The sequence below is a fragment of the Cynocephalus volans genome, chromosome 8 (genome assembly GCF_027409185.1).
Source record: "Cynocephalus volans isolate mCynVol1 chromosome 8, mCynVol1.pri, whole genome shotgun sequence".
Lineage (NCBI taxonomy): Eukaryota > Metazoa > Chordata > Mammalia > Dermoptera > Cynocephalidae > Cynocephalus > Cynocephalus volans.
This window is the reverse complement of record NC_084467.1, coordinates 36,154,156-36,177,620: the sequence shown is the minus strand read 5'-3', so window position 1 is coordinate 36,177,620 and position 23,465 is coordinate 36,154,156. Positions and strand designations below refer to the sequence as shown.

General features: G+C 48.0%; 1 protein-coding gene across 6 annotated transcripts in view; it reads left to right on the top strand.

Annotated features, from left to right (window-relative positions):
* The window catches only part of ERI3 (ERI1 exoribonuclease family member 3), a 125,367-nt gene that overhangs the window by 38,917 nt on the left and 62,985 nt on the right, over positions 1-23,465 (top strand). For all 6 annotated transcript variants that reach the window (XM_063104634.1, XM_063104632.1, XM_063104630.1 and 3 more), the window contains one exon: positions 2,036-2,127. In XM_063104634.1, the coding sequence (XP_062960704.1) occupies positions 2,036-2,127 (92 nt within the window). The remainder of the gene's footprint in view (positions 1-2,035; positions 2,128-23,465) is intronic.

Here is a 23,465-nt window from a genome sequence, read left to right as displayed (position 1 = left end):
GTAACTGGGAGGGCTGGCCCAGCTGATTGTAGTTGTCTTGGTTGTTCCTCTAACCCTTTATTCATTCAAGCAGAGAAGAAAAAGGAAAAGGACAGGCCTGATTCCAAACGTAGTTATCACTTCTCTGGAGAGACTCATAGTAAAAGGTGCTTGCTAAATATATGCTGCATGAATGAATGGCCTGGGTCCTAAGCTTCCAGTGAGTGTTAAGTGCTTCTCATGGTGAAGTCCTGGTCTTGCTGGGCATGGCCTCCTGACAGTCCTGTTCTGTCCTGTTTTGTTTTCCTTCTGAGCAGGAGTTGGGGCATTGGGGAGGCCCCCTAGCACATGAAGCGCTTACTTTGGGGATGTAAGGCCAGTGAGGTTATGCTAATTTAGGAAGCTCCAGGTTCATCTTACCTCTTTTTTTGTGTAAAGTTTGCCTTATTTCCTTCAGGTGACCCTGAGGAAAGTATTCATGTGTGTGTGTGCATGTGAAACTAAGGGGTTGTGCCAAAGTGAATGGGAAGACAGACCATTCAGCAGTGGAAAATCCGGAATTTAGCTGCTGGGGAGATTCTTGGGCTTAGGAGGACTACATACAGACTGTGAAGAGGGTTTAGAGACCACATGGTCTGCATAGTCTGGCACTAGGGAGTTGTTCTGATATTCCAGGTGGTAGGATTGCCATAGCCATGGAATAAATAGGATCCTTAGCCTTACTCAAGTACTGCTTTATCATGGACCAGGCCTCCAGCATCTCAGAGGTGTTCAGGGAGCCAGGCTACACATTCTAGAAGTAATCTTACTTAAAGATATCCATGGGATCTCCATTGCCTGCCGAGCACACAGGGCCTTTCACGGTCTGGCCTAACCTACGCCCCAGCCTCATTTCTTGTCCCTCCTTTCTATACGCTGTGGACTTTGGTCATACTAACTTTTACCTACTGATGTTTTCATTATATCAGCAAATATCTATTGAGTAGACACTGCTGGGTTAGGGATTCAGATAGTAAATAAGACAGAGTTCCTGCCCCATGGTGCTTATAGACCGGTAGGGAAGGCAGATATTAGACAGTTTATTGCTCCTCAAACACAAAATTGTTGTACCTGTACCTTTGCCTCTGCCTGTAGTATCCTCTTCTGTGTTCCTCCATGTCAAGCAGGGGTGTGATCTGTACTACTTCCTCTCCATGCCTTGGGATCTTCTGAAACACAGGCAGTGCTTCACGAATTCTTTATGATAATTCTCTCATTATATACTGACGTTAGTACTTGGACTTCCAATGTGAGTGCAAATAATAAAACCAATCAAAGGGATGAAGGGAAAGAAAGACGTAAAGTATGTTAGGAGCAGTTTCTTTCCCTGTGTAGGAATTGAGCTCAACCTTTGAAATATTTTGCTGAATTTGAATCCTCAACCAGGAAGAGGAGAAATACGATGTCATGGGCTAGTTTATGAGCTTTTAGCAACCAGAGTAGCAGTGATATCCTAGGTGTCAGGTCTCTAACCCAGCAAAGGTGCCTCTTCTGAAAGTGAAATTTTTCTTCAGTTTTATTTGGTGAATAACCAAATTCATAAATTTGGCTAACAAACATTTGGTGGAAGGGTAAAATGAATAAATGAAGGAATGAAGCTGTGGATTGGAGTCCCTGCTTGGAGTCTTTCCAGCCTGCTTTCAAGACCCAGGACAGCCAGTGTCTGTGCTGGGTTATGCCTTTTTTCTAAGGACCGATAAGAGAAACAAACAGGTCAGAGTAAGGTATTGGGACTGACGTGCTGGGATCCGGGGCAGGCTGCCAGACAATGGATGAGTAGAAAGCCTCCCTCCCCTGACACGCTTGGGTGGGTGGGATCTTCCTAAGGGTCATCCTCCAAGTGCCTCCATAGTTCTGAGCCAAGGCTGAGAGCCCAGAGTGGAGCCATGGCTGGATAAGATTACAATTTCCTCCTGCACTGATTACAAGCAGCTTATCTACGTTTCACTGTTGTGGCTCTTCACAAGCTCAGGGAACAAAAAGAGGAAAATCTCATCTGTTCTTGTGTACTTTTCAGAGGGTCGATGAGTGGATGGCGAAGGAAGGCCTCTTAGATCCAAACGTCAAGTCAATTTTTGTCACCTGTGGAGACTGGGACTTAAAAGTCATGTGAGTATGAGAAGGGCTACTTTGCTGGCAGAGCTTGGAATCTGTGGGACCAGGTCTTGCCTTTTGGAACTTAAATGTTCAAGCCCACAGGGCAGCTGGGTCAGGGATTCCCTGGATCTGTGGGGCTACAAGGGCTACAGGAGGGTTGGGAGTCCTGCTTTCTGCCTTTCTGGAGCAGGGTGTAGGCCAGTCAAGGGCCCTATCTGGACTGCTGTTGTTGGGGCTTTCCTGCCTTTGCCAAGTGTCACTGATCATGACAGCCCTTTCAATTTCTGGGCTACATGTTTGTGCCCTGGAAGGAAAGAGTTAAGAGGATCTTGAAAACAAAAAAATTTTTTAACAAGATACATAGTGTTTACTATTCTAAGTGCTGTGGAAATAGTAACTAATTTATCAACCCTATAAAGTAGGTATTATTATTATTCCTATTTTGTAGCTGAGGAAATTAAGGCACAGAGAGGTTAAGTAACTTGCCCAAGGACACACACAGTCAGGATTTAAACCCAAGCAACCTGGCTTTAACTGTTATACTATGTGACCCTGTTATCTGGCCTGCAAGACCCTGGTGATCCAACTGAGAGCCCAGTGGTGGTATGAGAGAGAGCTGCTTCTAGGAAGCTGCTCAAGTCACCAGTCTTCTTTTGTCCCTACTACGTTTTCTCCTTTGTCTCCTGATCCTGACCTGGTTATGGAAGACAGAACTGGTTCCTTTTCTGGGTTGACACTTCTGCATCTTGTCTGTCCTCATGGATACCTGGCTTCAGACAGCCCCCAGGGAACTAAAGGGGGGTAGAGGTGGTAGGGGCATTGTTTGCTGAGGATTGATAGGATCGATACCTCCGTGTTCTTTGTGACTGAAGGCAGCAGCAGGCATTCTGCATGTGTGTTTGTGTGTGTGTGTGTGTGTGTGTGTGTATGTGTGTTTGAACTTTTGAGCATAATAAGATGGGGTGTTGGTGAGGGGTGGGGAATAGTGGCTCTGGAGTGACATTTCGTACCAAAACACACATTATCTTCTCACCAATGTCCTTTTATGCCTTTTGGATGCTGTGTATTGAGGTGAAGTTATGCACCCAGGTGGTTATCAAGCCTGCTAATGGACCCCAACTCTCTAGGCAAGACGGGAGGAAGAACAAGCCCCAGATCACATAAGTACACAAGTACCTCATCTCCCACACCCTTTAGGTTGTGTACACACACTGACTGCACATCTCTAGGTTTGCTCCAGAGTCTCTGTACTCCCAGATGACACTCATTTGTTAGGGAAATTATACAGGCTGGGACTGGAAGCAAATAGGAATCGGCGGAGGAGTCCATGGAGAAGGTGAGGTAGAGAAAGGCTTGTTCTTGTTTCTGGTGTGCTGGCAGCTTTAAGCCCTTGAAGCTGAGAAGGGACTTACATGGAGCTCTGTAGCCCAGGAGAAGCTATTCAGGGTGGGTCAAGATTCAGGATGACAAACCCAGGCAACCTGGCTTTAACTATTATACTATGTGACCCTTTTATCTGGCATGCAAGACCCTGGTGATCCAACTGAGAGCCCGGTGGTAGGATGAGAGAGAGCTGCTTCTAGGAAGCTGCTCAAGTCACCAGTCTCCTTTTACCTCCTTTGTCCCTACTATGTTTTCTCCTTTGTCTCCTGATCCTGCCCTGGTTACGGAAGACAGAACTGGTTTCTTCTGGGCTCATGTGCCCCAGGAGCAGGGCTCTTTGCCCCAGTCCAGAGTTCCCACTCTTCCAGTGTTTTTCTCTCTTTGGTGTACTCATCTTCTAAACGTTGCATTTCAGAACCTTCTGCTGTAACTGTGCATGGTGTGTACATATAATGTATACAGGAAAACTTGCCTGTACATGAGGTTGGAGACTATTGGCTGGGTCTCCTAAGTTTGGAGTTGATCTCCTCCTGAGATGGACAGGGAATGTCAGAGGGCATTGTCTTCTTTGGGTCTGGCCTATTCTGGCCCTTGGGCCTTGCACTGTACAAGTGGCCCCTGGACAGATATTGGTGACTTACAAGACTGCTTTGCATCTTCACAAGATATAATGTCATCAGGAAGAGGGATTGGGTTGTGCAATCCAAATAAATATAAAAGGAACCTAAGTTTTAATGAGCAGATATCATCTCTTTCAGTCCTCCTAACTACCATCTCTGACTGGAGGTGGTGTCTCCCTTTTATAGATGAGAAAAACAAAACAAACTAAACAAAAAACCCCTGAGGCTCAGAGAGGTAAAGACCCATAGCGAAACAGAATTGAATTCTAAGACCACATAGTTTCCAAAAGAGATGGGTAGGGCTGACTGCGGTGGCTGGTTTGGGTTTGAACTGGGAAGGTCAGTGAAACTCTGGAAAAGGGAAGTGCAGGAAGGAAGCAGGTGGCAAGGCTTGGGGGAGGAGAGCTCTGTGGCTGCCTTTTAGAAGCAGGCCTCCGCATAACTGCTGGGAAGGCTCTTAATTAAATGTGTAACATAATAAAAACAGTCAGAGGAAGCCTAAGTAGTGCTGCGTGACAGTGCACAGCTTATCGGCATTCCTCGAACCTCTCGTCAGAGGCTCGTCATAGCTATTGCCTTTTTATGTGCCTGGTAAAGGCTGCTGATGAGCCTGACAAGGGTGGTGGTAAGTTGACACTCACAACTTGTTAGTATGTGGCTTACTTCTTATTTTGACATCCATTTTCAGATTTAACTAAGTCTGAGGAATTCAGCAAATATTTTCATTTCACACTCTGGTTTCTGGGAGCCATGGCTTCTTCTCATTGCTGTCTTTACCCCTCTACCCCCGAAACCAGCTTCACATCACTTTTATTGGAAAGGGCCTGATTAGTGAGGCACTGAGAAATGGGAGTTGAAGCGGCAGCCGAAATCCCACTGGAGAAAAGAAATCTCACAAAATCATTTTGTGTCCATCTTTTGTCAAAGCCAGATGAGTTGATATTCAGGTTTACATGGGCTTTGATGCTGTGGCCACAGATCCTGCTAAGGTGGGTTTTTTATTTAGTAGATGCAGAATTAATTTTTCCTCTAAACTTTTTCAAGAAATGCTTGTTAGGGGTTTGGCCTTTGGTCAGCTTGCCTTCCCTTCCTGGCCTGCCTTTCCTTTGCCTTACTTGGTGTTCCTTGATGCTTCCATTGGGTTTAGTGTTGTTTCTCTGCTCACCGAAGTAGGGATTGTCTCTTTCATCAGGTTCCATCTTAGGCATGGTGGGAGCGTAGGGCTGGTGTAGAATGAGGAGTGACACTTCTACCTTGAGAGCTTATTTGGAGGTTCTAGCAGGGGAGCGCAGCTACTTGTATACCCTTGACCAAAGAATGGTCCTCTCCTCTATTGGGGAAGGTCATTCTCTTTGACCGAGCGTGCAGCTTCGGGTGGGACGCACATGGAGTGGTGAAGGAGGAAGGGGACACCCACCGAGCCAGCCAGATCAGCCGAATCAACCCTGGCGATCATTGGGGTGACAGATGTCACAGCCAGATCGCCCTCGCATCCAGGAGTGACACTTCTATAAGTGCCCACTTGAGGAATTTAGATTTTAGTCTGTAGCTAGAAGATCCAGGTCACCAGGTGAGAAGCACAGCATGGCTGAGAAGCTAGACCAGAGGCTTTCTCAGTGGGCTTTGGGTCTGAGAAGAGGGGCAGATCAGGAAGAGGGAAAGAGCTGGCCTGAGGAAGATTCTGGCCCTTGTGCAGTCTGGGAAGAGGCCCCTCTGGAGAGCATCAGAATAATCAGATGCTGCATTCTGATGGAGGAGGGGCCAGGGGCATGCTCAAAGTCTATTGAGAAGTCCCTCATCTAGGTTCAGCCTTAGCTTTGGAATGGGAAGTTTTCCTCCCACTAGAGGTTGAACATTTAAATGCTGGGCTGGCATTTGGCTTCAGTTTTTTCCCTGCCTTTCTGGTGCGGTGTGCGTACTGCACCCCTCTGCCTGTGCTCTGCAGGTGTGGACCTGGAGCACTTCAGGTTTTTGAAAGTTTGGAGATCAAAAGATACTTGCCCATAGTGCACTGCTCACTGTTGGAGTTGGGGAGCATGCACTCAGCAGGGACTACTGAGGGTTCCCTCAGGGCTGCAGTCAGGCAGTCAAGACCATTGAAGGGTGAGACTGCTGTTACATGGAGTGAAAGGTGCAGTGATAGAACCACACACCTGGAGAGCATTGTGGGGTAGTGACTATCCTGTGGGGGTGTGGAAGGTGGCTGAAAGGGTGGGCCAGGGACGTGCTTGCTGTGGGTCAGGCTGGGCCCTCTTGGCATCATTCAAGAGTTGACCATTTCATCCTTCTTGAAATACTTTGTATCTTCACTTTTGTTGTGTCTTCTGTTTCTCTGACTTCTTCTTCTCAACCGCTTTTGCAGATACTTCTTTCATTACTTTTTTCTTAATTGCTGGTGTTTCTTAAATATTGGTATTTCTTTTATCTCTGTCCTAGCTGTCTTTTCTTTTTAATCCACACACTCACACTTATCAGACTGATCTCACCTTTTGCCATAGCTTCAGCTATTCTCTGTATGCTGATGTTTTCTAATATTTTTCTCCAACTGAGAAATGGGATCTCTTTTTCTCCCACTGGAGAAGAGAAATCTGTTCTGTCTGCACCTGAACTCCAAGCCTGCATATCCACCTACCTATTCTACATCTCCACTTAGATGTCCATAGGACCCTCAAAGCTCAGGTGTTATCTTTCTTACCATACCCTGTCCTCTAGCATTCCCTCAAATAATGACTGGTACCGTCTGCTCAGTTGTTCTGTCAGAAACCTGAGAATCATTCTTTCTCTAGCCACAACCAATTAATTGTCAAATCCTGTTGATTCTGCCTCCCAGAGGTTTCTCAAATTCAGTCCCTTCTTTCCGTCGCCACTGCCCCTGCTTTAGTTAAAATGATCATGTTCTTCTTGGATTACTACAAAAGCCTTCTAACTGGTCTGTTAGACTCCGGTCTTGCTGCTTCTATTCCATTTTTCTAATTGCAGCAGATTGTCACATCTCTGCTTAACACCCTCTAAGGCTCGCCCTTGCCCCCAAGGTAAAGTTCACACTGTTTATCTAGGCTTTCTAGGTTTGTGCTTATTTCTCTAGCCTCATCTCTTAATACTCTCCATGCATCCCCACCCCTCATCCCCCATTCCACCAGCCAGGTGCTTTAGCTGGCCAATTCCTAATGATCCCTCTTAACATCTTTCTCTAGGTGCCTTCCTTTGTGTTCGTGGAGCACATGTACTTATTCATACATAAAATTGTATTGTAGCTCCTGCTGCTTGTCTGTCTCTCTCACTAGGTTGTGAGCACTGTTGTAACCCTAGGGCAGGGCTTGATATGTAGTAATTGTTCAATAAATATTTGTCGAATAAATGACAACTAATTAATAGAGTGGTTCTGTAGAATCGCTGCTCAGAAAGAATGACAGAAAGTCGCTAGTAGGTAGATTCAGGGGCATTAGTTTCCAGTGTACAGGACAGATGGAACAGAAGAAGACATCTTGGGCCTTGCTGCACCAGCCTAATAGTAGTTAGAGAACTATGCTGCTAATGTCAGGAAGACCCTGGATTTTCTCACTGCCAGCACTGTGTTGAGCCCTCCATGGTGGGTACTGGGTGAGATGGCCCACAGGTCATCTGGAAAAGTTGACATCAGAGAATAAAACTAGCAACATTTATTGAGCACTTATTACATACCTGGAGCCCTGTTGTGTTATTTACCTTTATTATGTCATTTAATCCTTACCACAATCCCATGAAATAAGTTCTTTTTATAACCCTTTTTTAACAGATGAAGAAACTAGGACTCAGAAAGGTAAGTAATTTGTCAAGGGCACACATCTGTTTGTGGCAGGGCAGGGATTTGAACCTAGGCATTCTGACTCTAGACTCCATGTGTTTAACCACTATGCCATCTGACCATCTGCTTCTGTCCTCCTTGGCTTTGTGATATAGTGGGAGTGCTTTTCCTCCTCTCCTTTGTTTGCACTGAGTGGCAGAGCCTCTGGATGTTCTCTGACACCTTAAGCTATTGGTTACTGGTCTGGTGTTGGTGGAGGTTCATTATGATGTGGGGGCGTGGTTGGCCAGATGTGGTGGGGGATGATTTGGGGCTGCCTGAGAGCCTCCTAGCTGGGCTACAAATTAATGAATCCTCAGATCTATTTTAAGGAAACCACAGCCAACATCACTTTGGATACCTCTATCCTGTGTTTATGTTTAGAAGCACATGGGGCATCTCATCATGTCACTAAGCTCATGAAAGCCTTGCCCCTTGCCCATGGGTGTGCCACTTGCACTGAGCTGCATCACCTTTGATTGGCAGCCTGCTGGGGAAGTGGCTTGTGTAAGAACTCCCTGCCAGTCCTGACTTGTCTCATTTCCCATTACTTTTATCTGTCACTGCAAGCGCTTGGGCTCCCCTCCTGAACTAATTAAGTTTGCATGTGTTTAGACACATTGCCAAATAGGGCTTAGCAAAGCGGAACTGAGCTACATCTCATTCTGAGTAGGAAAGGAAGGCTGTATGAATGCTCCTGCACAAGGGCCAGGGAGAAGCATGGATGACGTGAAGAGAGTGCAGTGTGTGCAGATGGTAGGTATCTGCCTTAGTCTTCCTAGGGACACAGCAGGCCTGCAAAGCAGCCTTCTGATAGGCTGACAGGGACAGGTGAGGGCCCACCCTCCAGCTCTCTTAGTGAACTGGGCATTCTAAGAGGGCTGAGAATAGAAAGGTTCTGAAGTATGTTTTTTCTCCTCAGCACAAGAAAAATTGAAAGTTTAGTGGGATTTGCAAGGGGAGTTCGTGGAACTTTTGGCTGTTTGCTGCCAGCTTGAATCCATCTAGCTGATAGGTCTACAACCAGCTAAGTGGCTAGCAGAGTGGTCTTGTTTCTAATTCTGAGAAGTACAGTGGAAACTTGGACAACTGAAGGCCCAAGTTATCCTTTTTGCCTAGAAGATCCCAATTCTTCATACTCCGACTCCTATGATCCCTGGGAGATGGTACCAGGGGGAGGTGGAGGAAAGGAGAATAGCGTTGTCCATAATCTCCCCCCGCTGGAGGTGAGATTCAGCCTAATGGATCACTGTATGAGGTGCTGCTGATGGCATATTTTTTTTTTGTATCAGACTGATGCCTGCCTTTTCCTTAGTGCACGGTGGTCTGAGGTCTCAGATGCCCTGTGGCAGAACATACTTGGGTCCTATCCAGATAACAGTTAAGGGGGCAAACCACATTGTGGACTGCTTCTCTGAGGTAAGGAATAAGGGTATTGCTTATTAAAGAAAGCAGAAGAGCCAGCTCAAGGCCATGGCAGGGCCATCATATCCTATAGATATGAGGCCAATGGGTCAGCTTCCTGGCCATGAAGAGGCTCTTGATGGGCAAGACTGGCTCAGAGTCAGCCCAGGCTCTCAGAGCACACAAAGTGTGTGGGGCAGGGGGAGGAGGTTCTGGAGGTTGTATAGGTTTTCTGAGCCTCAGAGTTGTAGCCAAAGCCCAAAGAGAATGGGAACCAGACTTTCTGCCCTCCCTTCAGTTTCCCTAGAGCCCTCTCGTCAGCAGAGGTGCATTAGGTTAGCCCCAAGAAGGCAGCTTGAGTTGATGGGGTCATGTTTCAGCTGCAGCTAATCCAAGTCACTTGATATAAATCTCTCCCTGCTGCCTCTTCCCTCCCTCCCATCCCCAACCACAGACAGGGAAATGAATCCTGGCCCTCACCCTGAATACATCGTGGCAGGCTTGCCTCTAATGAGAGAGGGCCATTCATTGTGGGCTGAAGCTCCCTGCAGAGCCTGGGATGCCATTAATTAAAGAAGAGCCACCTGAAGCCAGTCGTGCGGCACAGCCTGCCATGCTCAGATGGAGTGGTGGTGGGGTAGCCTCGTTAGCCTGACAGCTCCTTGGGCTGAGAGTTCTTGGGCTTGGGGGAGTGAGGGGTGCCCTCCCCCTGCTGAGAGCTCAGATGCCCCTGGGGCCAGCCTACTCACAAACATATGAAAGCCCCCTCCTGCACACATCCTGGGGCCTAGAACTGGCAGTAAAGGGGCTCCTGATGGTGGGCTTGGCTGGCCTATATGCAGGCCCTAGGCCAGGAGCAGGTTTCTGTCCTCGTTCCCATCCTTTGCTCCCTTCACACTTTGCATGTTGTCTGGAGCTGCAGGTCAACAGGCATCTCACCCTGTGTCCTTCCCTCAGAGCCTTAGTTTGGAGTAGTTGGTCTGCTCTGGAAAGTCTTTGTGCCTGTAGGGAAACTGGGGGAGAAGTTCTGTTGTCTGGTCAACAAGCACGACCCCTCCCTGGCAGACAGAGCCTCTGGTGCTCCACTTTCTGGGCACTTCTAGGCTGAAGGGTGGGACTCCAGTGCCAGCCTCATCTCCTCACCTCAGAAGGTATCAGAGGGTCATAGTCACTTGAGTGATTATAGGAACCCCTGGAATGGAAGTTTTGCTCAGTTAAAACACTGATAAAAGAGACATTTGCTTAATGACCGATCAGCCTTTGAGATGTTTAAGGCGGTGGGAGCCACCTGCTACAGAGCTGGTGACTGAATGGTTCTTTACTGCTTAATTGGTCTAGAAGCAAGTGTTGCTGCCTAGATCTGGCCCTGGGATTTGATATATGGAGCTCCCCTTGACCATCTGTGAGGATCTTATCACCTCCTCCTTGCTGGTAGGAGGGGCTGTATGCACTGAGACCTTTGCCTTAGTCCAGAATTGGGCTAGCTCAGCCAGTCTCTGTCTGGCTTGTCAGGAAGACGAGTTGGATCTTATGTCTGTGGCCCTTCAGGGCAGTCTCTGGAAGTCTGGTTCTACGCTGTGTGGCAGAATCTGACAGACAGGCTGCTTCAGAGGGCATCAGAACCAGCTGGGGGCATAGCTGGGTTGTATGATCCATCTCTGCTGCCCTAGAGCTCACCTGGCATGGGATAGTGGTTCCATGCAGCTTCTTATCAGCCCATGACCATGTACTCCTTTCTATTTAAAACATTTTTTATCTTCCCAGGCCTTGGCCATTTTCTTGGGCCCTTCTGTTTTCTGTCAGATGGAGAGTGAAGGCTAGAGGGCTTTGTCTCCTAAGCTCCAAGGAACCACTGGTGTTCCTGGAAAATATAGATGGTCCCCAACTTAAAGTGGCTCAACTTTACAGTGGGGCTGTGCAGTTCATTAGAACCAGGTACTCCGAGTACCCACACAAACATACTTTTTTTCTCTTTCAGTACAGTATTCAGTAAATTACATGAGATATTTTATACTTTGTTCTATAATGGGCTCTTATTAGATGATTTTGCGCAAGTGTAGGCTAATGTAAGTGTTCTGAGTACATTTAAGGTAGGCTAGGCTAAGCTATGATGTTTGGTAGGTTAGATATATTAAATGCATTTTCAACTTATGATATTGGAACATAACCCTATTATATGTCAAGGAGCGTCTGTATTTTCCTTTGTGTGAGGTATTTTTTAGGTTGGTGTTTTTAAAAACTGTGTGTGACTCTTGAACATCAACTTTCTTTTGGAGTTTTAAAAAATTGAGGTATGAAAGAGGTATAATAGGATGTATAAAATATACAAATCCGAAGTGTATAGCTCAATATATTTTTATACAAGTATACACCTGTGTAACCACCATCTAGATTAAGATCAAGAACCTTTTCCATTATCCCAGAAAGTTCCCTTGTGCTCCTTCTGTCAGTAATGCCCCCCTACCCTGCCTTTGCCAGGTAACCACTGTTCTGACTTCTGTTACTTTTGATTAGCTTTACCTGTTCTTGACTTTTATATAAGTGGAATCATACAAGATGTATTCTTTTGTTTCTGACTTCGTTTGTACAACATAATGTATGAAAGATTAATCCATGTGGTTGTATGTATCAGCAATTTAGTCTTTTTTTATTGCTATGTAGTATTCCATTGTATTATTATACTGTAATTTATTTATTCTCTTTTGGTAGAAGATCTATCTTCTTTAGTTGTTCAGTACATGCTTGTTGAATGAGTATGTGAATGTTAAATCTGATATGAGAATCTCCCTAGGCCTAGCAGCATGTCCCAATCTCCCTCATCCTTTAAAACCTAATTCTAGTCCTTTGGCTATTTGGTCTTCCCTGTCTGTTCTGGAACCCACAATAGCCTCCTCCTTCTCTGAGGTTCTGTGATAGGGAGAGGGAGGCCCCAGGCTGGTGGAAGTGGCCTCTCAGCCATACTGGCTCATTTATTTGTTCTTTCAGCAGATATATGTTGACTACCCAGTATGTGCCCTGCACTGTCCTAGGTATGGAGGATGCAGCAGTGAACAAAGAGAGAAAACTTCCCAAAAGCCTGACTTCATGGAGCTCGCCTTCTACTGCATGCAGGTGGTACTGTTCTCTCTGCCTTTTGGACCCTGATACCAGAAGAATCTTAGTCATGTCCAGCCTCTTCTATCCTATGGGATTCTGCAGGAGCTAGGTGGCAGTGGCCCTTGCCACTTTGGCAGGGCTTCTCTAGGGCTTGTGGGCTTTCATCTTTGCTGCTGCTGCTGAGAGAGGTGGTGTTTGCTGCTGCTGCTGCTGCTTGGCAGTGAAAGGGTTTCTCAATATTGGTGCTTCCCTTCCACTATCTTGGAGTCTGATTCCCTATGTGAGAGGAGAGAATTAATCTCCAACTTTCCATGCCTGTAAGGTGAGTGACCTCTGTTTTGTCAGCGCTTGCCAATCTGTCCTCTAATTCCCAGCCAGGGTAATGGAGACATTACTTTGTGCTAAAGCAAACCACCAGTTCTCCTAGTGCAGGTGCTGTGCAGATGCAAGTATTTGGGTATCTCCATGCAGAGGCACAGGCACATGGAGGCTAGAGGGGTGTTGGCGCCTGAGCTTCTTTGCTTCTGAACTGTTGTTGGCAGATTCAAGCAGGGATGATGGCCTGCCATCATATTCTCTCTGACTCCCATCCGTGCCACTGGGGCACCTGCTTCACTTTGTTCTGAATTAGGTTTCTTTTGTTAGGGTCCTAAGAGTATGTGAGAGGCTGCGAATATCCCAGTGAGAAAGAAGAATCAGGGAATGGGGGTCTTGGGAGTTGAAGGCCAGGGAACCCAAGGCTACAGCTGGTGGCATAGTGGCCCATGCCTGCATGATTTGTGGATTCTGGGGGCTTAGCTTTGTAGGGCTTTGAGAAGGGTGGCTATGAGTGGGTGGCATAAATTCTCAGTGTCCCTGGCTAAAGGGTGACACACTCAGACTTGATAGTTCTATAAAACTGTTTCTTCCAGAGCCTGTGAGGATGTTAGTTTGGGGAAGAAAGCCAGCCAACCCAGAGAATCCTGGGAGCCTGACAGGCCTTTTTCTCTGCAATTCTTTCTTGCAGGCAGCCCGAGGCAGCCTGTCTCTTTGTTAACAGAGTGACAGCAATGTGACACCATGGAAATAATTACTAACAAATCACGGTGCTGACTGCAAACAGCTCTCTGTCTTCAGAGGCATGTCAGGGTGCATTAGAGCAGGACTGGAGGAGCAACACATGTGGGGGCTGAGGTACAGCCTGCACTCAGACACTTTCCTCTTCTTCCTCTGCCCTGACCCCTTTCTGTGATGTCTACCTTTCTTGCTCTTGGCCTTTCCCACTAAGTCAGCTAAGGGGCCAGCTGGACAAGTGGCATGTGGCTGGTCTGGCTTCCTCTGGGCAGGTAACTATTACTTCCATTTTCGCTAAGGAACCCCTGAGTAGTGATGAGATCCAGGAGTTTTCCCATTAAGGGGCCCCGAAAAAGTGGTAGGATGCTCCATTTCTTTGGTTTACTCTCTGCCAGTTGGGACCAGCTTCACCTGCCAGTGGTTTGGGGTTTTGGGGTGACAGAGAGTATTTGCTTCAGCTGGACGTAGAATGTGGGGGGAGCCTTGCATCTGTGTTGGCTCAGCTCCCTTCCCCCACCAGCTCTGGTTTCTTCTTCAATTGCCATAGTCAATTTTTGGTAAGTCGACTTTGTCCATTCCCTCTTGGTTAGCAGAGTGATTGCTTTGACTGTCAGGGCTGTAAATAATGTTCCTGTTGTATGTGGCTGGAGGCAGCTGTGTGGGGTGGGGAAAGGAGTAGAAGGAGGAGCAACACTCCGATGGCTCCCTCGCTGGCTGCCTCCCCTCTCATACAATATTTATCCAGGGATGGGAGTCAGATGCAGCGACCTCAGGGGTCACCCAGTTAAATAGCTTCTGAACCTCCCTGCATTCTAATTGCTGCAGTTGTCCTTTGCTCTGGAGATTTCTCCTCCCCATTGTCTGCTAAGGCACACACTAATGGCTGTCCTCCCTGGCCCTGCTGGGATGCATGGAGGGTGGGGGTGGAGAGGAAAGGGCTCATTGCTACCTTCCTTTCCCCAGGGATAAGGGAATTTAGGGCTATTAACAAGTGGCTTTAGCTAGGAGGAACACAATCCCCTAACTACCCTAGCTTCTTCCCCAAAGCTGGCTGGGGAAGGAGGCTCAGGCTGTGGGCGTGGTTGATGCGGCCAAGGGGCTTCACCCGTCTCCAGTCCTATAACCAGAATTGTGGGACAAGTGACTCCTCCACAGGCTATATAAAGCCAGGGGATAGATCTTTGAGTACTTAGCTGGTGAGCATCATCCTGTGTTCCTATGGTCCCACATTCAGGGTTTGGAAGCTTCTAATGAGTGATATTTTCCTACTGGAATTATGCTGCATTTTGCCCAAAGATTGGCCAAATGCAAAAGTCTGTTTGGTCCCCTGGAGGTCAACTTAGATGATTGATCATGGTAGCCAGTGTGCCCTATTTGCTGATTTAAGAATGGCGTGTGCCACATGTTCACTAAAACCTTCTTGTAAATGTCAGTTACCCTTCACTGTAGGCCTTTTCTCCCAAGGAATGCTGTTGGAAGCTGCCATTGAAGGTGCAAAACATGGTGTATCCTGGAGGTGCTGGCATTCCAGCAGTAGCCTAAAGTCAGCCCCTGTTGAAAGCTGCTCCGGCCCAGGAATTACTATGCTGGGGACTGTAGGGACCACCAAGTCAGAAAGACCAGCACATGCATAACTAATTACAGGGTAAGTAAGGTACAGTATAAAAACATTACAAAGAAGACACAAAACAAATGCTGTGAGAACCCAGAGGAGCACTGTAGAAGCAGAATAGGTAGTATTTTTTAGCAGTAAAGTTTTTTTTTTTTTTGAACAAAATGTTAAGGAAAACCCGATATTAAGTTGAATTGTTAGGGCGGAAGCTGGGGCAAGGCTCTGCCCATTCTTCACCTTTCTTTCCCAGTCCATGAAGTAGCCTGATGTCCTTCTTTCAGAGCCCTAGCACTCCATGAAGCACTGTTAAAAAATCACCAGCTTGTTCTAATGCCTCCCCAGAAGTGTGACTCCTTATAGACCAAGTGTTTACATGTCTTGAAGGAGTCAGGGGAGCTGAAATCAGGGCAGAGGAGACCAGCCAGAGGATTAAGGGCAATAGCTGTTTCATGAGCGCCTGTATCGGAGCAGAGGTCAGACCCATCCCAGATCCTGAACACTAGGAGGATGTCTCTCTGTGGAGCCTCCAGAGGGCATTGTAGGCCACACAAAGGCAGCCCAGACATAGGGTCAAGGTGGTCATAGGCTACATGGAGACTGTAGTAGGTTGAGCAAGGTATCTTGGAGAGAGCTCAACTTGCTAAGGAGCTCCGGGTTTCCCTGGCCAAAAAGAGAACAGCTCATCAGCTGAGGCACTGGCCAAAGTGCCCTGGAAACCTGCTGTCACCTGTTCAGCCTCCTTCCCGTCCCTTGCCCCTGCTGGGGCTTCTGCTATTCCATATGGGAAAGAGAGCTCTGACCAGGTTCTGGTGGCAGCTTCAGCACTTCCCACAGCCACAACAGGTGGGGTATTGTGCCCGTCCCTGGAAGAGTTGCCATGGGAACGACACTGGAGAGACGCTTGTCTTATTGTTTCCCTAGAGAGGGGCTGGGGAGATACAAGTTATAGGATTTCGTGGAGTATTTGTGACACTGCGGAGGTGCATGTTTTCTATTCCATAGGGTATTTGTGGTACTTGTGTGCTTCATGTGGGCTCCATGGGGAGAAGTGGTAGTAAAGATAGTTGGCAGTTGGGCTAAAAAGCTGTGAAGCAGGGAGGTGCTTTATCAAATAGAGTGCCTTTTGGAGGCTTTGAGCAACTGTTTGGCAATAGGGATTTCAGGTTGGTTTTCCTTGGGAGGTGCAGCAGCCTGGCCTATGGGGCAGCCCTCTGCACCCGCCTGTGTTCTTGTTTCTGTTGGGAACTCTCCAGAGCAGCGTGTCTGGGAACACTTCCAGCTGTGCCTCCAGACCCAGACGCAGGTGACGGCCTTTCGTCTGTACCACAGGGAGACCGAGAGGAAATTAAATGTCATTTGCCCCCTGCACAGCAGGTCGTTGCCAGATCAGACACTGCTGATCAGAGCTGTGCAGAGGGCACCCGAGGGAAGGCTTATGTCTGCAGCCATGTCCTCTGAGCTGTGGAGACTCCCAGGTGATGGTCTGGCTTGCTCCCAGGGCTTTCTTTGCCCAGCTGGGTTCACCCTGGCCTGGAGCCCAGCTCAGTGCAACATGGCAGCTGTGGCCTGTGCCAGGTCAGAGGTGCATGGGTACTAGTGGGAGGGAATGGAGGGGAAGGGCAGGGCCTGGCAGTAGAGGACACACAGGAGACAGTGAGGTGATCAGCTGCGTGGTATTGAGGAAAGAGCAGGGCCTTTAGAATTAAGAGACCCAGGTTCGAATCCTGCCTCCACTACTTACTAGTTATAGATGTGACTTGGGAAAGTCAAATTACCACTCTCAGCCTCCATTTCTTCATCTGTGAAATTATAGGCATCTCTGGCTCCAGACATCTATGGAGCAAGTAGCTTCCTGTTAGGACAGGTGCCTGGGTCTTCTTCACGCCACCTCCCCCAGGTCTAGAAGGATGACCTGTAACTTTAACCCCTTGTAGTGGGCAGGCCTCACTGCAAAGTGAGATAGCTGAAGTTGGTATGAAGAGGGGTGGGTGCTAAGTCTGGGCAGGAAGACACAGCTGGTCATCTCTCCCTGCCTGAGGCTCTTCCTTCTTGTCCTAGTTCCTTCAACTAAGTGTCCCAAGGCCTTGATGAGATGAATATGGGGGATGGTGGTAAGGTGAGGTGGGAGACTTTCCAGAAGTCAAACATCTTAATTGTGGGTCTCAGCTGGCTCCCTCCAGCCTCAGCCCTGCACTTCCCAGCCCCTCCCTTCCCTTGAAATCCTGGTGGGGGGCTATAGTTCTCAGCTCCGCAATGACATTCAGTAACAGGGCTTGGGGAAAAGATGTTTAAGATGGCGAAAGTTCTCCTTAGAAAACTCCCCACCCCCCACCTCACCCCCCATCTGAAGCATGGCTGCTGGTGGTGAAATTCATTAGTGTTCCCTGACAGGCAGTGGCGACAGAGGCGCTCGCTGTCTACTTCCCGCTCCCTCGCTCTCGTGCTCTTCTTCACGCACACTGATATTTAAAGCTGATGGGCTGCTTATAGACTTCTTGTACCATGACAAGTTTGGGGAGGGGGGTGGGGGAAGAAGAGACAGACAAGGAGCCAGCTGTCATGCTGGTATTTCAAACAGTACTCTCTCCTGACCCTTTGCAGGCTCCAGCAAGTGTATCATCTTTCTGAAGCCTGTGGTTGGAATTGTAACCTGCAGCCGTCCCAGAGGACAGGGGCAAGTGTGGGGGCAAAGTGGGCTGAGAAGGCAGGAGTACATTCTCCCAGGGCTGTGAGCAGGCAGAGAAGAATGGAGGGACAGTGTGTGCATATGCACATGTACTTGTTTGAGCAGAGGGGATTGAAGCTGAGTCTCTGTAAGTGCTCCGTGACATTGCCTTCCCATCACCAGAAATGAGGTGGCCCTTTCTCAGTAGTCTCTCCTAGAGTGATCATTATGTTTACTCTGTGGTTATCTTCTGGATATGCCTGGAAGCTCTCATATTATAGGAATCAGGTTTGATTAGCCTCTACCTTGAGGGTCCTGGGTCTCAGTGATACTCCATAAATATGTGGTTGTCAACTGAGATAGAAAGTTCTCCAATTTTGTGTCTAGACTAGGGTCTTGGCTTTTATTCCTTGGTATTTGTGTACTGATTCTTTGGATTTGGAGAATGAGTTCCAAGGTGCCTTCTCCATCCATAACTCCTCCCCTCAGCCTAAGCTTCTTGGAATTCATTTTTGCAGGTGTTGAGTGGTTCTGGAACTTTCCCTTTGCCTGTCACCCCCAGTAAGGCTTCTCCAGTATCCTTTTCCTGAGTAAGGAACTATCTTCTCTATGCAGGTGACCTGGAAGTATCTCCAGAGGCTGTTGGAGGTTTGGTCTCAGCTGATCTCCTCCTAGCTGGAGTCAGTTCCATGAACCCTTATTTATAAAGCACGTTTCTTTTGGCTGTCTGCTTTAGCTCTCACACAGCAGGGCGTGGAGGTGATATGACTTGCCCAAGGAGAGATGGCCACTTGGCCAAGTTGTCTCTTAGTGCAGTGGAGCCATAGTGCTGAATGAGGGTTGAACTGCACTCTTCACCATTAGGGGCTTTTCTAGCTCCAGGTCCCACAGTGGGAGAGGTCCCTGAGAAGAGGCCAGGCTCCTCTCCTCCAGGCTCCTGCCATCAGTACTTCCATTGGCATCCTCAGTTTCAGGCACAGTGGGGGTGGGGGGGTGGGGCAGAGAGGGGTTAAACTCATAAAACATCCTATACATCTTCTGCTGGAGGGTGGAGTCAGAATGCTTCTTCTGTCTGAAGACTCAAGTCTGTTCTTGAACTGTGAAGGACCATCTTTGATGTGATCAGTTCCCATAACACCCCCAGCCCCCATCCTTTCCCCCACCCAGCCCTCCCCAGCACTCTGTCCTATAGGCTTCTAACAGGTTTTTGGCTTAGTGCTGATGTCTCTGGGCAGCACCTTTCTCTCCCTATTCTCTCTGGTTCCTACATTGCCTAAAAGCACTGTTAGTCCTGCCTGGGGTGGGCCCGTGCTGTGTCTTCTGACATGGTGCATCTTGTAGGTGAGATGGATACTAATCAGCTTTCATAAGTAGGATGCTAGAGCATTAATTTTTTATACATCAGCAGCAGCCAAGTGAATGAATTCAATTATGAGTGCTTTCTCTCTACTCTCCTCCCCACAATGTGGTGGTTCAGAGCTGAGACTAAGAACCTGTTGAAATAAGAAACCCCTATTTCCTGGCTTGACCCCCTCACTAATTCGGGTTAAATTGCTATGCTATTGCAGTGGTGACACATTGTATCTGCCTCTTTTTGTATAAGAGGATGCAGTGGGGGAGGAAGGACCAATTTGTGCAGATATAAAAGGTGTCACGGGCAGATAACTAACGTCCCGGCCTCGTGCCTGCTCTCATTGTTGCTCAATTTGCTCTGTGTGTAAGCCCAGCCTTTCCCTCTTCCTTCCTTCCCTCCCCTTGGTCATATTTTACCTCGATGCCACAGTGTAATGATGCCCTGCGTAGTGGGGGAGGAGATAGGCACCTCTGGCTGACAGCCCTTCCTGATAACCAAATTCCAGCCCATCCATCACCAGCTACTCTCCTCAACTTGAGGAAAAGTGATCGTGAAAGGCGTGCCGTTTATCACCCGGGGTCTGTTTATCTCCTCTGGGTCGGGGAATGGAAACAGGAGAGACAAAGAGCTGGGTTCCCTGCTAAGTGCTGCCTAGGCTGGGGTAGCCTGCGTGTGCTGGATACAGACTCACACCATGCTGACTGTGGAGGCTCTGACTAGGTAGGACTCCCAGACTGGGATCCAATGGGAATGGGACCTTTTCTGAGGCCCAGCCTCAGATTTGGAGAGAAGCATAGGAAATTGTGGCATTTTTGAGATGCAGGGCAGCTAGCGACAACATTCTTTGAGGGTGTGTATTGGAATAGCAAGAGTAGAGACTGCATGGAAACAAGCCCCACCTAGCCCTCATAGATGTCCTCTTGGCAGGATCTTTCATCTGGCTTGTTGGCTGGTTGGCTGGCTTCTACTGGCCTACTCCTTCCCAAGGCCAGGTCTTCTGTGCCTCCATGTTCCAATGATGACTTTGAAGAAGACTTCCTACTCTTCACCTTTGCTCCTCAGCACTCCCACTTTTCTCCTTTTCAGATGGAACATAGTAGTTTGCTCCTGCAGGTGAACAGTATGTGCATGTCCTAGAACTGTTGGGCACCAGGACTGATGACTCACATCACTCCATGATCCAGGTCCCACAGCCTTTCCTGAGAAGCAGAAAAGGGTCAAGGGTGGCTCCAGAGTCTGACGGTCTCCCTCCTGTTTAAGGTCTTAAGTCTGCTAAAAGTGAGCGTGACATGCATCTCCCAGAGTTGGGTCTGTCCCTAAGACTTGAAGAGTTAAAAGCATGTAAGGAATAGCGTCTGTGACCTTTTCCGGTGCTGGTGCCTGCTCTCCTGCTGTTCCTGGCTGTTGGTGTCTGTCTGTCAGATCTCTGTAGATGCTGCTGGTCTCCCTGATACAAGCCTTGCAGGTGTCCCCCCAGCTCTCCTTTGCCTGGTCTTCAAAGCTGAGCTCCTGCTCACAATGGCTCCACCTTGGCCAAACCCATTAGCGAGGGGGGTGTTCCCTTAATGAGCTATTCCCCTGCTTGGCTGGCGCCGAGCTAGCCACACCTGTTTGCCATCAGGGCTGTCTGGGCCCAGCCAGAGTGGCTCAGTTGCAGGTGGTAGGGCTGAATGAGGGGTGGGCTGGGCTGGACTCAGCTCAGCTCCTTTTGCTTTGTTCTGTATGCTTGGGGGGCGGAGGTGAGGGAGTATCTTACACGCCTGTTCCCTGCGTATTTTTCTCTTCTTTCTAAGCAGGGGGAGGACTCTGATTTCTTTTTTTGTTGTTCAAAAGGAGTAATAAGGGAACTTGAGGAGCACCCCGTCTTTTCTAACTTTCCCCTGGAGTAATGAGGAGCCTGTCATGGTCTGAGGTACTGTTCTGATGACCCTGAGGAGCCAGTGTGATAAGAACTGGGCCACATGGCAAGTACCAAGGGTAGAGCCCTTTCTGGCTCTGGGCCCCATAGTATTTGGAGAGAATCATGTCCTTTGCTTTAGAGCCCACAGGCAGGACTGGGGGGCCCTTCCTTAAAGGGGCCTCTTGCATTCATGAAGCTGAAGGAAGTTTTGATTTGGTTGAAAAAAATCTCATTCCTTTTTATGACCTGGACATAATTGGCTCTTTTCTATTGGCCATCAGTGATGTCATTCCGACCCTCATAAAGAAGGGGAAATCACACCTGTGGACTTGGTGCATAAAATTTCATTGGGCAACAGTAATAAGCATGACCAGATGATGTTTGGGCAGTTGGGGAGCTTTGTGCCCAGTGAATCCAGCTGCATGGAGACCTGGGCACCATAAACCTGCCTGCACGTTCATGCCCGCAGGCTAGTCCAGGGCCCACTGCCAGTGGCTCTTGGGATCAGTATCTTGTAGGAACTTGCAGCATTCAGACCCTTTGTGCCAGGGGGACTGTTGCCCTTTTCCTTTCCAAGTTGGTGGAACCATGTACCCACTGACCCTAGGCTTAGGCTCCTGAGAACCTTGGGCTGGCCAGTTAGCTCAGCTGGTTAGAGAGCAGCCTTGTAACACCAGGGTCATGTGTTTGGATCCCTGTACTGGCAAGCTACCAAGAGGAAAAAAAAAAAAAAGGAAAAACATTTTAAAAAACCCAAAAAACCTTGAACCCATGTGTGACCTTCGGCAGTGACCACCATGCTACCTGCTTCTAAGCCCCTAGGCTTTGCCTTCCCAGGGACTGTAAAGAGCTCTGAGTGCATCTATGTGATTGAGCAAATCTTTTTTCTTCTCCGAGCCTCAGTTTCCTCTTTTGTGTAGGGGCTGATGACCACTCTAACCCATCTTCCTCACAGTGTTAATCTCTGGGTGCTTTCTAAGTGGGGGTAAGGTTGTGTGATAAGAACATGTATATGTCTTCCTATGAAGCACCTGGAAGTTCAAGTTCTGGCATTTGGCTTCATGGTTCTCATGAAGATGGTGCTGGACCCTGATATAATTTATTACTTGTGTCTTGGAGTTATAGGACTAGGACCACCCAGAGGATAACTCAATCACCTGAATGCCTGTGAGTGAGTCTGCAAACTGCATGTGTACCTGCAAGTGACTAGAGCCCCTGGGTGAGAATTATAGTCTCCATTCCCCATGTACTTTGAACAGATATGAAGTATAGCCTGGCAGTCAGGATTGCTGCTGACCTATATCTAAGGCTGAGTATTCAGCCTGACAATCTGTCTGTCTGGTCTGTCCTCATTGTAACCCCTCTCGTAGAGGTCCTCCTCCGAAAGGAGCAGGCAGGATCCTACTGACCTGGACCCTTCCTAACTGGGTAGAAATATCTACAGCTGTCCTTTACCTTTGAAATACTTCTGAAGAGGGAGCCCCTTCCTCCCTCAGGGCTAGCCAGAACCAATAGGACTCCTGACTTGTGTCAACTAAGAGAATCAGGAGGTGCTGTGTTGGCTAATGGAGAGTGAGATAGGGGCTCCCTGCCTTTTGCTGGCCAGTCCAACTGACCTGTTCCTTTGCACATTCTGCTGCTTCTGGTGGCCCCCTTCGTTCACAGACTTTAATGTGACTTCTAAAATAACTGAGCTCAGCAAGCATTTTCACAAATACCAAGGATAAGGAACATGAAAGAAAAATTGAAGGAAATAAAAGTTTTCAGCCAGATTACAGTTCTGCTTTTTAGGCAACCATTCTAGCTCCTACGGATCCGTTTCATCCTTAAAAACCTTGCCTAATTTCCTCATATTCTTGGTCCTTGGTCCCTGGTCCCACATGGGCACATTTATCTGGATACTCCGTCATCATCTAGGCCTCAGCCAGAATTTTCCTTCCAGGAAACTGACTGGTTATAGTTAATGTCATTGTGCCATTTAAATGTTTGAAAGGAACCTGCCCCTTAGGTAGGATATCTTGGGTCTTATAAAAGTAAAACCTTACCGTACTGCCTGAAACATGGGAATCAACTTCCTGTTAGTATCTGTCAAATATTTGAAGGGTAATTGGACGGAAGGCTGGACTGCCCTTGAGCTTTCTGGGGTTGAGTCATTTCAACTGGATTCTCATAGCCAAACTTCCTAAAAAAAAAAAAAGGAGTTTGCACTTGTGATCTCTACTTTCTTGTCTCTCGCTCACTCTTCAACATTTTGCAGGCTGCCTTCTGGCACCCTCCCTCCTTAGCCACTGATGCCCCTCTCACCAAGATCCCTTTGGATCACCTCATTCCCAGATCCATTGGGTTTTTCTCAGCTCTCACCTTGCTTGACCACTTTGTGGCAATTGACACTAAGGACCTGCATTTTAAGCTCCAAAATCAGTTATGTATTCCAGAAAGA